The 12,746-nt window shown below is 29.0% G+C and overlaps 1 protein-coding gene across 2 annotated transcripts; it reads left to right on the forward strand.

Annotated features, from left to right (window-relative positions):
• The first annotated feature begins 3,214 nt into the window (after positions 1–3,214).
• LOC127278935 (aminoacylase-1-like) lies at positions 3,215–9,483 on the forward strand. 2 transcript variants are annotated; one of them, XM_051300899.1, is made up of 6 exons: positions 3,215–4,539; positions 5,494–5,581; positions 5,657–5,826; positions 6,097–6,597; positions 8,270–8,560; positions 9,018–9,483. In XM_051300899.1, the coding sequence occupies exons 1-6, from the start codon at positions 4,468–4,470 to the stop codon at positions 9,159–9,161; spliced, it is 1,266 nt and encodes a 421-aa protein (XP_051156856.1). In that variant the 5' UTR covers positions 3,215–4,467; the 3' UTR covers positions 9,162–9,483. The 2 variants fall into 2 exon arrangements, with proteins under 2 accessions (XP_051156856.1, XP_051156857.1); XM_051300900.1 differs by having other exon boundaries at positions 3,215–4,009.
• The last annotated feature ends 3,263 nt before the right edge of the window (positions 9,484–12,746 follow it).

The raw sequence follows: 12,746 nt of genomic DNA on the forward strand, positions 1-12,746 counted from the left end.
CATTTGCAAACATGCAGTGGAAATAAGATGTAGAATGGAATAGAAATAAATGAAATGATGATCCAATGATCGTCTTTGTTTTTAGGGTTTTCGAATGTAGGCTGAAATCATATAATAATTTCAGACTTTTAAAACTAAAATTAGTTTTCTTAAATCACATACTCAAGCTTACATTCAAATAATATGTTTTGAAATTATGTATTAAAGCTATGAATGTTTCTAGATTTTTTTTGTGCGATTCCAGGTGAGATTTTGACTTTTTCGGAGTAGGTTAACCGATTGCAATGAAACTTTGGAATTCTGTTTTATATAGTAAGAGTAATCTTTAATGTGAATTGCAGCTTAAAATATTTGTTAGTTTACGAGATTTACAATAATAACGAAAAATTTTAAACTGCTATATCTTCCATTCTAATAATCGGATTGAGGTCTACTTTTTTTATAGTGTCAAGGAAAATGAGAGAAATAAATCTCTTTCAGAACAATTTTTTATACACGTCAACTAGCAGAAATCGCAATTGTTTATACTCGTAAATTATTAAAATTCAATAAGTTAAACTTGCATTTACAATGGGATTCCTTTGGAACATTAAAGAAAACACAGGTAAGATCATCTAAGCGTTTAAGTGATTGAATTTTAGATTGTCGCGTGAAATTTATTCAATTATTATTTAATAATTTTTTTAATTGTAAAATTATAAAAAATTGTTCTGAAAGAGTTTTATTTCTCACATTTTCCTTGACATTTTAAAAAAAAGGTAGACCTCAATCCGATTATTAGAACGGCAGATATAGGAGTTTAAAATTTTTTGTTATTATTGCAAATCTCGTAAACTAACAAATATTTTAAGCTGCAATTTACGGTAAAGATTAGTTTTACTATGTATAACAAAATTCCAAAGTTTCATTGCAATCGGTTAACCTACTCCGAAAAAGTCAATATCTTACCTGGAATCGCACTTTTATTTTCTATGTTGGATCAAAAAGAATACTAACAAAAATGTTTAGTGCTTTGCAATGTCAGTTCACCTTGAGATTTGTGTTCACCGACCTCGAAAACCCCTAATTAACCATTTTGAAGCCAATTAAATAGATTTAAAAGATAGACGTCCGCCATTTTGGATCCGTCATTTTGAATTTTTTAAAACTGATACCAGATTTGTTATTTGATGTCTTTTGGGGTCACTGATTTATTTTCATCATGATTTCTTATATGCTAAATGTTTTAGGTATTAGGTGTAACACTTATTTCAAGAACTAAAATATAAATTATATTTATTGTGTATTATTATTTTAGAATATTTCTAGAATGATTCCACAGTTAACATTAGCTCCAATAGGAATTTACCATTTAATACAAAAGAATAGTGCTTAAAATAAATATAAATAAATAAATAAAAATTGATTTAAATAAATTTATAATCAGCGGCCTCAAAAACCCATAGATACAAAGTTGCATAAGAATCGAACATTTTTTTAAATTGCCCGAGGCGAAATTTGAATCCTCTTTAGCTTCCCTTAGAACCTAAATAGGCCCTCTTTACGATCTTGTAGACTCCCGTAGGCCCTCCTTTGAATCCAAACGTGGAAGAAAGGTAAATTTGCGACTGGTTGAGGAAGCTAAAGAGGGTCTAGTTCGATTAAAAAAGTACAAAAAAATGCAAAAAAAAAACTCTTTTAATTATTTTGATTAAAGCAAAATTAATTTTTTCTTCACACAATATTTCTTTAATTACCCTTTAAAAACTGGAATTAACATATTTTGAAGCGTTTTCAAAAAATTAATAGAATTAGAGCAATTTCAAAATTTTCAATATTTTAATCAATTTTTAGACCCTACTTTAAATCCAAACGTGGAAGAAAGGGAAATTTGCGACTAGTTGAGGAAGCTAAAGAGGGTCTGTTTAACTCTACTTTACTCCTTGTAAATTAGGGCTTAAATTTCGCCTCGGGTGTCCACCATATTGGATCCGTCATTTTTTAAAGCTGTCTTCATATTCGTGATCAGCAACCACAAAAACATCTAGATATGAATTCTCATGAAAATCAATTCAAAACATTTTGAGTTACGACTTTTCTCCTGTTAGAATTGCGATTCCTAACACTGTACAGCGCGGTGGTTGGCGCGCGTCACAATATAGTTCTTTTGATTTTAATCATTTTTTAATGTTTTTGCTTTTATCATAGTTTTTTTAAACTTATAAAGTCGTCAAGTAACAAGTTTTAAGTGAATAAAAATAAGTTTTAAAAAGTCTTCCGTCATATTGCATCTGGTATTTTGGATTTTCAGAAACTGTTGTCAAATTCGTAATCAGCGACCCCGAAAACCACCCAGAAACAAGATTCAAGTGAATTTGATGCATTTTAAAATAATAGGTCGGCCATTTTGAATAGGCCATTTTGGATTTTCAAAAATTGACATAAAATTTGTAATTAGCGTCCTCGAAACCCCCCCGAGTAACGAGTTTTAAGAAAGTTTATTTAGTTTTTTTGGTTTTACTCTCTCTAAATTTGAATCAGCGACTATTCGCTTTTTTATAGCTGCATACTCTGGGCTGATTAAAATAGCGACTATTCGCTAAGTAATAAGCGAATTTTCAATGAGTGATCCCAGCTGCATACTCTGCGCTAAGAATAAGCGAATAGTCACTAATTCAAAGCGAATAGTCGCTAATTCAGATTTAGAGAGCACATTTTTGAAACCCGTCTTGTATTTTCTCACATTTACAGTTATTGATTATTAGAATATTAATTAATTTATTTAAAAAATGTTATTATTATTAGTTAATTAAAAGTTTAACAAATACTTTTTAATATTGTACTTAAAATTTACCAAATTGGAAAAATGTTCTTCTTTTTCAGAACTTTAAAATTTTTTGTTTAAAATTTGTAATTAATTTTGAAAAATTTAATTTGTAGTACTAATTATTTTAGTAAAAATTATGGAAACAATAATATGAACAGTGTATGGTTAATCTTTTGCATTTGCATGACATATTGAATTATTATTATAATATTATTAATAATAATATAAATATTAATAATAATATAAATATTAATAATAATAAAATATTTATAACATTTATAATAATCAATAACTGTAAATGTAAGAAAATACAAGACGGGTTTCAAGCAGGGGCCCGCACGCATATTCGGCCCTGGCGCAAGGAACGGGCGAAGCGAAGGGGGTGCAAGAACTAATGTTTGACGCTGAGTTGTGTAAAAAACATGCTCTGACATTTTTCAACTTATCTCAAAAACGAAACAATATTTTTTAAGTCTTAAAAATTACTTTTAAAGCTAAGATCTTAAAGATTATGTTGTAGGAGTTACAAATTTTTCCTTGCATTTTCCTAGATTATGCAGGGAATCAAAAACTGGGTACGAAATTGGGAAAATTAGACGTTTTTTTTCGAAATCTTTCCAGTGTTATAATCGCTCCAGAAAGTCGAAAAAAAATTCTAGGTATATATTCAGAAGCAGAATTTTATCAGCTTTCAGGTGATCTAAGTTTCAAGTCTCTAGCTTTTCTCAAACTTAAAATATCTTAATTTAGGTGCGACATCAACATTTCATTCCGCGCACGTCAATCGTACCGACAATTTCCGACGGTAGTGTATATACGTTTATTTCGAAAAAAAGGATCTGCTACGATTTTCGGCCTTGAAAATTTGGAATCCTAGGACAATTTCCAACAAATCTGCGTTAACCGAATGTTGCTATATTTTCGAAAAACCTATTCGAGATTAAAGCCAAGTGTGGGCACGATCTTGTACAAGATTGTGTACACGATCCTGTACAAGTTTTTTCAATCGAGAATTAATGCTGATCACTTGCGTAATTATTTCGTACAGTTTTCCCACTTATCCAGTCTAATCTCTCCGAATTTGATACGAAATCAATCCGACTTTTTTACCAGGGCAGTGAGAGCACGCGTGCCGGTCTGACTCTGTGAGCGCATTTTGCTATCTGTGGGTAGAATTGTATTTAGACGATGGAAAAAAATCATGTAAATACCTTCATGTTTCGAAACGTTACATTGTTACCTTCTTTAATTTTATTTAAAAAGTCACTAAACATGAAATAACACAAAGCAAGTATTATTTAATCTTCAAACACAAAGGTTTTTTTTAATATATAAAAACACAATGTTTAAATAATTTTTTAAATATAAGATACATTATATTTGTACATATTTTTATTGCAATTTTTTTTAGTGAAATTCTATTGCAGCTTTGACAAAAATAAATTTGAAAGTTAAAACGAATTATATCTACAATATTTTTATTTTTCAGTAATATATAATTTTTAAATTAACACAACAGTGTCTTGTAAACCCCTCCCCTATTAAGCATTACGTATTATATGGATGACTCCTTTGTTACCTGAGTTGTTAAAAGAACAATGTGACGACGAAATCACTTCAGTATATTTCATGGAAAGCTCAAAGTTGCTTCATATTCAATAATGTTATCGTTTTTTAAAAAATTTATTTACTATTTAATCGTATTTGAAATTTCAAGCTTAAAAATTGTTCAGGTAAAATTTGAAATAATTTCTTCAGTATATTCTGAATAAATATTTATTAAATCATTTACAAAGAAACGACATTTCGATACCAACGTTGGTATCCTCTTCAGGTTATTCTAATAAATAAAAATTAATAAAGATTAAAATACAATACACGATCTATAATTTTAATTTTTTAAATTTTAATACTATTTTCAAAAACTTACTAAAATGTAACAAAATAATAGTACAGTAGAGCCTTCAATGTGCACGGTGGTGCTATTAAGGCAAGACAATTTTCAGTGCCGTACACTCTAAGAGATAAAAAATTCAAAAAAGAGTTGCAAAAGTATGAATGAATTATGAAAATAAATTTTGTGTTACATAATTATATTATGTATATATTATTGTGAGAAATATTAAATTTGGTATTTCAGCAGTTTATAAAACCATGAAATATATTATAACTGTCAATTAATTTTGAAAAATGTTTTAAATGTAATTGAATTTTCGAGGAATTTTATTGAAATTATTGTCAATAATTAACTTGGTAAATACTTTTAAGATGTACAAATTTCCAAAATCATTAAGTTTAATAAAAATTGATTTTAAAATATTTTTGTTTTTTCAAAATACGGACACTTTTTACAAAATCGGCCAAAACACCACGGATCCTTATCTTACAAATTTCCTAAATCCAAAAAATCGTGCTAATCCATACAGAAACGTGATTGAAAAACGAAAAGTTGGAAAGTAATATAATGATAGCTTTATTACGTTTTGCAGCCATTAAGGTCAATGTCGATGCAATTTTTACATAGATTTTCAGTGGGAAAATCACGTCGACTTTGACCTGCCCTTAAGCGCCGTGAATGTTCAAGTTTCGAAGAGGAAAAATTTCAGGCAAACATGCACGGAGGCTCTACTGTAGAAAAATAAGAATTTTAATTTTATTAGAAATAAAAAATTGCCTTCTATTCCCAGTCTAAAGAAGATGCACTAGACTTAACGGCCTTGAAAAATTTAGTCGACTATCTTCAAATTCCATCTGTTCATCCAAATGTGAACTACGGTAAAAAAATTTACAGTCTTCTGTTTTTAAATATTTGGATTTTATTTTAATATTTGGAAACATTAATTTTCACAGACGATTGTGTAAGTTTTCTGAAAAGACAAGCTCAATCTCTTAACCTAACTGCGAATGTTTTTAAATTGCATCCCATAAAACCAATTGTAATTATTACATGGGAAGGCAAAAAACCGGACAAACCTTCTATTTTAATCAATGGACATATGGATGTTGTTCCTGTAAATGCCGTAAGTTTTACTTAATTTAATGTACTTTTTTCGCAACCCACACAGAAAAAACCTAGTCTCATTTTTGTTGCAAATCAAAATGAGCCAATGCTAAACGACATAGACAGTGGCGCCACCAACCTGGTTCATTTTTGTTGCACATCAAAATGAGCCGCCTACACGGCTCATTCTGAGTTCAGTTTTTTTCTGTGCAGTGGACAAAAAACCATGTTCGTTCCAAAAACGTTTCATTGTAACTGTATGTTCAATTAAAATCATTAATTTTTACAGAAAGAATGGAAATATCCACCATTTGAAGCCAAAATAGATAAAAATGGCAATATTTATGCTCGTGGAGCGCAAGACATGAAGAGTAATACTATACAATATATAGAAGCAATTCGCCGATTAAAATTAAAAGGAATTCGACTAGAGAGAACGATTCATTTGTCTTTGATGCCGGACGAGGAAACTGGAGGAGAGTTAGGCATGAAAAGTTTTGTGGAATCAAAACACTTTAAAGATCTAAATATTGGTTTTGCCTTAGATGAAGGATTTCCTGCATCTGAAAATAAATATCATGTAACCTATGGTGAGAGGACACTATTTGAAATTTGGATTCATTGCCCTGGTAAATCTGGTCATGGTTCGAATTTGTCTCCTAATACTGCTGGTGAGAAATTACAAATCGTAATTGATCGTTTTCTCGAATTTCGAAAAACAGAAAAGAAAAAATTCGATGACTCCGGGCGTATGGACAATGTTACTTCCATAAATCTAACAATGCTCAAGGTATGAAAAAATTCTTTGAATCAAAGAAACTTTTTTCTTTGTTATAGGGTCAAAGGAAATTTCTTTGATTTAAAGAAATTATTTCTTTATTTGCTTTTTATTGACTCAAAGGAATATTTCTTTGATTTTACGAAATATGTTTTATTTGAATCAAAGAAATAAATGTTTGTTTTAATGCAAAAATTTCTTTAAATGAAAAATATATTTATTTCGTTTTGAGATTGTATGTACGTTCGTATTTTGATTAAATTATAGTTTAAAAACATTAAGTTAATTAAATATTTTTGAAATACTTGAAATGTATTTCAAAGACATTTAATTAATATAATGCGCATTTTTACATGTAAAACACTGAACAACAGTTTATGGCAGAATTTTTGATCACGAAGAAAACAATCAATACACTGCGCGAGTCACTATTTACACATTTCACATATCATTCGTAAATTCCAAAAACACGAACAATTCACAAACTTCTTTATCACTCACTGTAAGAAAAACTAAAACAAAATTTAGCTATCAATACAAAACTTTTTAGGCGATAAATCCGATTATAATTATCACGCCATGAACACGCTGCCATTAGGCACACACAGCTGTTTACTAATTTACGTAGTCTGCGTAAACGCAGTCGTGACAACTCAGCGTATTTAAGTTCGGAACAAATATTTCTTTGATTCAAAGAAAAAATTTCTTTGATTCAAAACACTCAAAAATTTCATTTTTGTAAAAGCAAAGAAAAATTTTTTTAATTCATCAAATTTTACCTTTGATTCAAAAAGTGAGTTTAAAAAACGATTTCTTTGTTTCATAGAAATCTTTTCTCTGGGTGTAATAATATTACAGTAACATTATCCGGTAATATTATTGGAATATTACAGTGATATTAAAATGTCCGCCTGATATGGTGCTATTACGGTATAATATTACTGTAATGTTACTGTAATATTACAGTAATGTTACCGGGTAATATTGCTGTAATATTACGTGCCACATGAGTTGGCATTTAATAATTAGTAATACAGCTGCGAAATTGTACTCACTGCATGCTTCTGCCACCTAACGGCTGCAGGACGTAATAAAGCTGTCATTATATTACTTTCGTACTTTTCATTTTACAATCGCATTTTTGTATAGATTTGCACAATCTTTCGGACTTAAAAAATTTATAAGATAAGGATCCTTGGTATTTTTTCCGATTTTGAAAAAAGTGTCTGCGTTTTGAGAAAAAAATATTTTAAAATCAATGTTTATCATTTTCATGTTCAGTGCCGTTTTTACAGGGCGATAATTAAATGCCAACGAATTTCAGAGACCGTTCGACACTCTTATTAAACAAAATTTGTAGATTAAATGAAGAGTTCATTTTATGTTTTGTACACTTTTTTAAAATTTTATAGATTTTTTCCATAGAACAATAAATTTTTGATGTTTTTATAGTATTCACCATATGACCATGCACTTTTTGTTTTCAAAAAATCTTGTAAAATCATGCATTTACACGAATTTCTCCTATTAAACGGCACAACAGTATTATAATAAGTAAAACAGGAAAAATAAAAGGAATGATTTTAAAAAGCAAGATAAAGTTGAAACTATCGAAATCGCGGAATAATAAGAGCAGCGATTTGTTTTTATGAAAAGATAATAATTTTATAATTGGTCTTTTCAGGGTGGCGTACAAGTAAATGTAGTTCCCGATATGTTGTCAGTGGCATTTGATATTCGTGTCTCACCTTTTGTTAATTTTACGCAATTCATTGGAATGATTGAAGGTTGGTTAAGGGAAGCTGGCAGTGGAGTTAATTATACTGTTATTGACAAAGGGACGCAAATTGAAGTTACAAAACTAGACTCAAGTAATATTTATTGGCTCGCCTTTAAACAAGCTTGCGATGAGAACTCTGTGAAAATAGAAACACTAATTATGCCAGCAGCAACAGATTCACGCTATCTACGTGCTGTAAGTTAAATATTTTTCTGTTAATACTTACCCAGTGGGCAAAAAAGCATGTTCGTTCCAAAAACGTTTTTAGAATGTTTCATGTCAGACAGAAAATGTTCTAGAATATTATTTGATAGAATATTTTCTTAAAATGTATTAGAACATTATTTGTCGGACATAAAACGTTCATAAAACGTTTCTAGAACGAACATGTACTGTAAAATGAAAGGTATTAATTTAATACCGGCTTTAGGTTCTAAATTGTCATTTGGTTCTATTTTGATACCTGAAATAGATACTGTTTTAGTACTTTTTTACAGTGTGGTTTTTTGCCCACTGGATATTAAGTAAATAAAAACTTATCTATATGTTTTATAACACACTTGCCTACTAACGTTACCGTACATAATTATTTATTTCATACTATATTTTGATAATTTCACTTAAAAATTAATAGTTTTATGAAATTTTTCAGCTTGGCATACCAGCTTTAGGATTTACACCATTAAGCAATACTACAGTAACAGCTCACGCTCATGATGAATATATCAATAAGAATGAATTTTTTAAGGGAATTAAAATACTTGAACAAATTTTATTAAAAGTTGCGAATGTTTAATTGTTCCTGTGATTCGTTAGAATAGAAAAATTAATATTTTCTCTATAAATTATTTTTATAGTCTATAAAAATTAAAATTATAATAAGTTTACTCAGGTATGAACCTTGTAAACGCCAATACAATCATAAAATTAAGTGGTTCTTCGTCGATCGTAATACTAAATTTATATGGGCATGTTTTTTTTTTGGTTTTACTATTTGTAATAAACGAAACTTGATATTGCTAAATTTAAGAAATTAAGTGAGATGTGAATTAGTTGTAAAAACCTTTAAACTGTTATATATTTTTAAAAATAAATAAAAATTCAGTTAATGTTTCAAATGATTTTGAAGAAATTGATAATTCCTCGACATTTGATGACCCCATGTAATTGCTCAATTACAATACATCAGAAGATATCAACAGTATAGAGAAACCATTATATAATAGAAAACGTCATGGCTATTTGACAGGCGACAGCAGGCCATTTATCAAAACCAAACCAAACCCATTTCGATTCACTTAGTAATCGTCTATTACTTCGTCTTTTACCTTCAATAAAGTTCAATTATTTTTTAACGAAACTTAAATTACATTATAAAAAATCATTTTTGTATAAACAAAGCCTTCAAATAACCTTAACTGACCACCCATTTTTTTACCCACTTAATTTAACACGAAAACTGTTAAATTGAAATTTTTCAAATTTCACCGTCCGACACGATTTTTCACACACGAAAAAATCAATGATTTTCAGAAACTAGGACCAAAAAAAAGATACCCGTGTCTGGCCGTTTTGCTAGATCAGGTCATTTTTTGCTTTTAGGGGTAAAAACAACCCTTAAATGAAAGGTGATAGGAAATCTTGTACAAATTAATAATTTTTATGAAACTTGGTATCTCGGGGTTTTCCGGGTCGCTGATTACGAATATGATGTCAGATTTTCAAAATTCAAAATGGCAGATTCAATATGGCGGTCGAAATTTATAAAAGTTCATCGAATTCACTTGAAACTTGTTACTTGAAGGTTTTTGGGGTCGCTGATAACGAATTCGATGTCGGGTTTTCAAAATTCAAAATGGCGGATCGAATATGGTGGTCGAAGTTTATAAATGTTATTAGTTTTTTATAAAACTTCGTATCTTTGGGTTTTTGGGGTCGCTGAGTACGAATCTAATTGTAGATTTTTAAAATTCAATATGGCAGACTCAATATGACGGTTGAAATTCATAAAAATTGTTAATTTTTTATAAAACTTGGTATCTAAGGGCTTTCGGCGTCTCTAAGTACAAAAGTGATGTCAGATAAGAATAATAAAAACGCCAAATCTAATAAAGGTGAAGATCACAAATCTGAAAATTAATTTGGAAAATTTAAATGTTCGATCAATTTTTTGTTAAAATTTGCAAGCCAACATTTTAAAATTTTTATTTTAATTGATTTTTAATCTGAAAATTTGTATATTTATTAACTAAGTTTCTATTAGAATTAATAAATTCAAAAGGTTATAATCAAAATTTATTAAACAAATATAATGCAATAAAATAAAATTAATAGAAACATTTCATAACAACTCTTGTATTACGTTTGTGTAAATTTTAGACGCTTATTTTTACGATTTAAAGATTCGACCACCATATTGGATTCGCCATTTTGAATTTTCAATTCTGACATCATATTCGTAATCAGGGACCCCAAAAACCCCTAAGTAACAACTTTCAAATGAATTGGTGAATTTTTATAAATTTCGACCGCCATATTGGATCCGCCATTTTGAATTTTGAAAATCAGACATCAGATTCGTAATCAGCGACCCGGAAAACCCCGAGATACCAAGTTTCATAAAAATTATTAATTTGTACAAGATTTCCTATCACCTTTCATTTAAGGGTTGTTTTTACCCCTAAAAGCAAAAAATGACCTGATCTAGCAAAACGGCCAGACACGGGTATCTTTTTTTTGGTCCTAGTTTCTGAAAATCATTGATTTTTTCGTGTGTGAAAAAAAAGTTGAATTTTGTCGGACGGTGTTTTGAGTGAAAAAAATTTGAATTTTATTAAAGGTGAAAAACGAAGACATTAACTCTCAGAAGAGTGTTGGCATGCAAAGGCTATGATGTGTTTTCAAAAAAGATGATGTGCGTATGAAAAAATGCTTACACCTCATTTATGGTAGGGTAGAGGGCTCCAAGGTGGCCACCTTTTGTTGAACGATTGAAGAGTGTGCAGTATAATATTTATTAACATTTATGATTGCTTGCGTGACTTTTATCAATTTTAAAAATTTAGAATGGCTTCGTATAAGTCAATAACCATTTGGATTCTTCAATCGTTAAAAAAAGGGAGGTCACCTTTTGGAGCCTTCTTCCTTTTATAAATTTATTAAAATGCAATTTCCAGAGTATATTTCAGGAGGCACTTTGCAAGGAATATTTCTACATGGGATGATTTCAAAATTTGTAAAAATACTTTTATTTTTCTGAACGTTATTGCCCCCACAGCACCGAAACTTTCCTAAAGAATTATTTGAAATGTTCGGAATATTTAATTGCAATGTTTAGTGAAAATTGTGTAAAGATTTAAATGTCCCACTTGAATAAATGTTTAGCGCGAAACTTTCCTGAACGTTTATTTAATCAGGACATTTAAATCTTTACACAATTTTCACTAAACATTGCAATTAAATATTCCGAACATTTCAAACAAATCTTTAGGAAATCTTTAGGAAAGTTTCGGTGCTGTGGGGGTGATGACCAAGGAAACAGTGTGACTCGCAATATTCCTCTACTTATTAAAAGTATGTATTAAAATGTGTAAAAAAATATAAAACTATTAAACATAAAATTATTTTATTTCATAAAAATAAACGAATAGTACAAATTTTGAAACTTAAGAAAAAAATATTTCAAAAAATAAATATATGTATCAATTATTCACAAAGTAGTATAAGGAGATATAGCACTGTACATTATAGAATTGTTTCACTTTTTGATGAAACTCAAAAAATACAAAAAATAAATCATTTAGTCGTTGAATACCGTTGTATATTATTAATAGTTATACTTCTGTAGAATGGGGAAATGATTGAAATATTTTTTTTTTTTTGAGTTTTATTAAAAAGAATAATTAAAATTTAATAAAATTTTTTTTTTAGATAGTTTGAAAAAATAATATACCATGTTTACTGTAAAAGGTACCACTTAAAAAAGTAATTGAATAATTTTTTGATCGCTAGATACACTTTTCATTAAAATTGAAAAATTACATTCAGAATGAGTGAAATATTACATCAGTCGTTCCGAGCTAATATCCTATTTCAAAGACTAATATTTAGTAATTTATAACCTAATTTATTCTTTTTAAGCTAGCTACTTTTAAAAATTTTATTAAAAACAAAAACACTTACTCTTTACATACGAAAAAAATAATTATCTCAAAAATTGTCTTCATCCTCAAGAAATACAACTGTTATCAATAAACGATGATAACTTTGATAGATATTGAACCACTTGTCGTAGTGGAAATTTCCACTACACTTTTAGATTCCTTATACTACTTCGTGCATTTACCTTCGAAAATATTCAAACTAAACCGATACATATTAC

Source organism: Leptopilina boulardi, unplaced genomic scaffold (genome assembly GCF_019393585.1).
Source record: "Leptopilina boulardi isolate dan_hultmark-lab unplaced genomic scaffold, ZJU_Lbou_2.1 LbouV2_213, whole genome shotgun sequence".
In the NCBI taxonomy this organism is placed as follows: Eukaryota; Metazoa; Arthropoda; class Insecta; order Hymenoptera; family Figitidae; genus Leptopilina; species Leptopilina boulardi.

Bases quoted from the DNA above. Each gene is read 5' to 3' on its own strand.
- LOC127278935 (XM_051300899.1), top strand. From the start codon at position 4,468: ATGTTATCGTTTTTTAAAAAATTTATTTACTATTTAATCGTATTTGAA. The intron at 5,582-5,656 runs GTAAAAAAATTT...TAATTTTCACAG, and splicing joins TCATCCAAATGTGAACTACG to ACGATTGTGTAAGTTTTCTG. The intron at 6,598-8,269 runs GTATGAAAAAAT...TGGTCTTTTCAG, and splicing joins TAAATCTAACAATGCTCAAG to GGTGGCGTACAAGTAAATGT.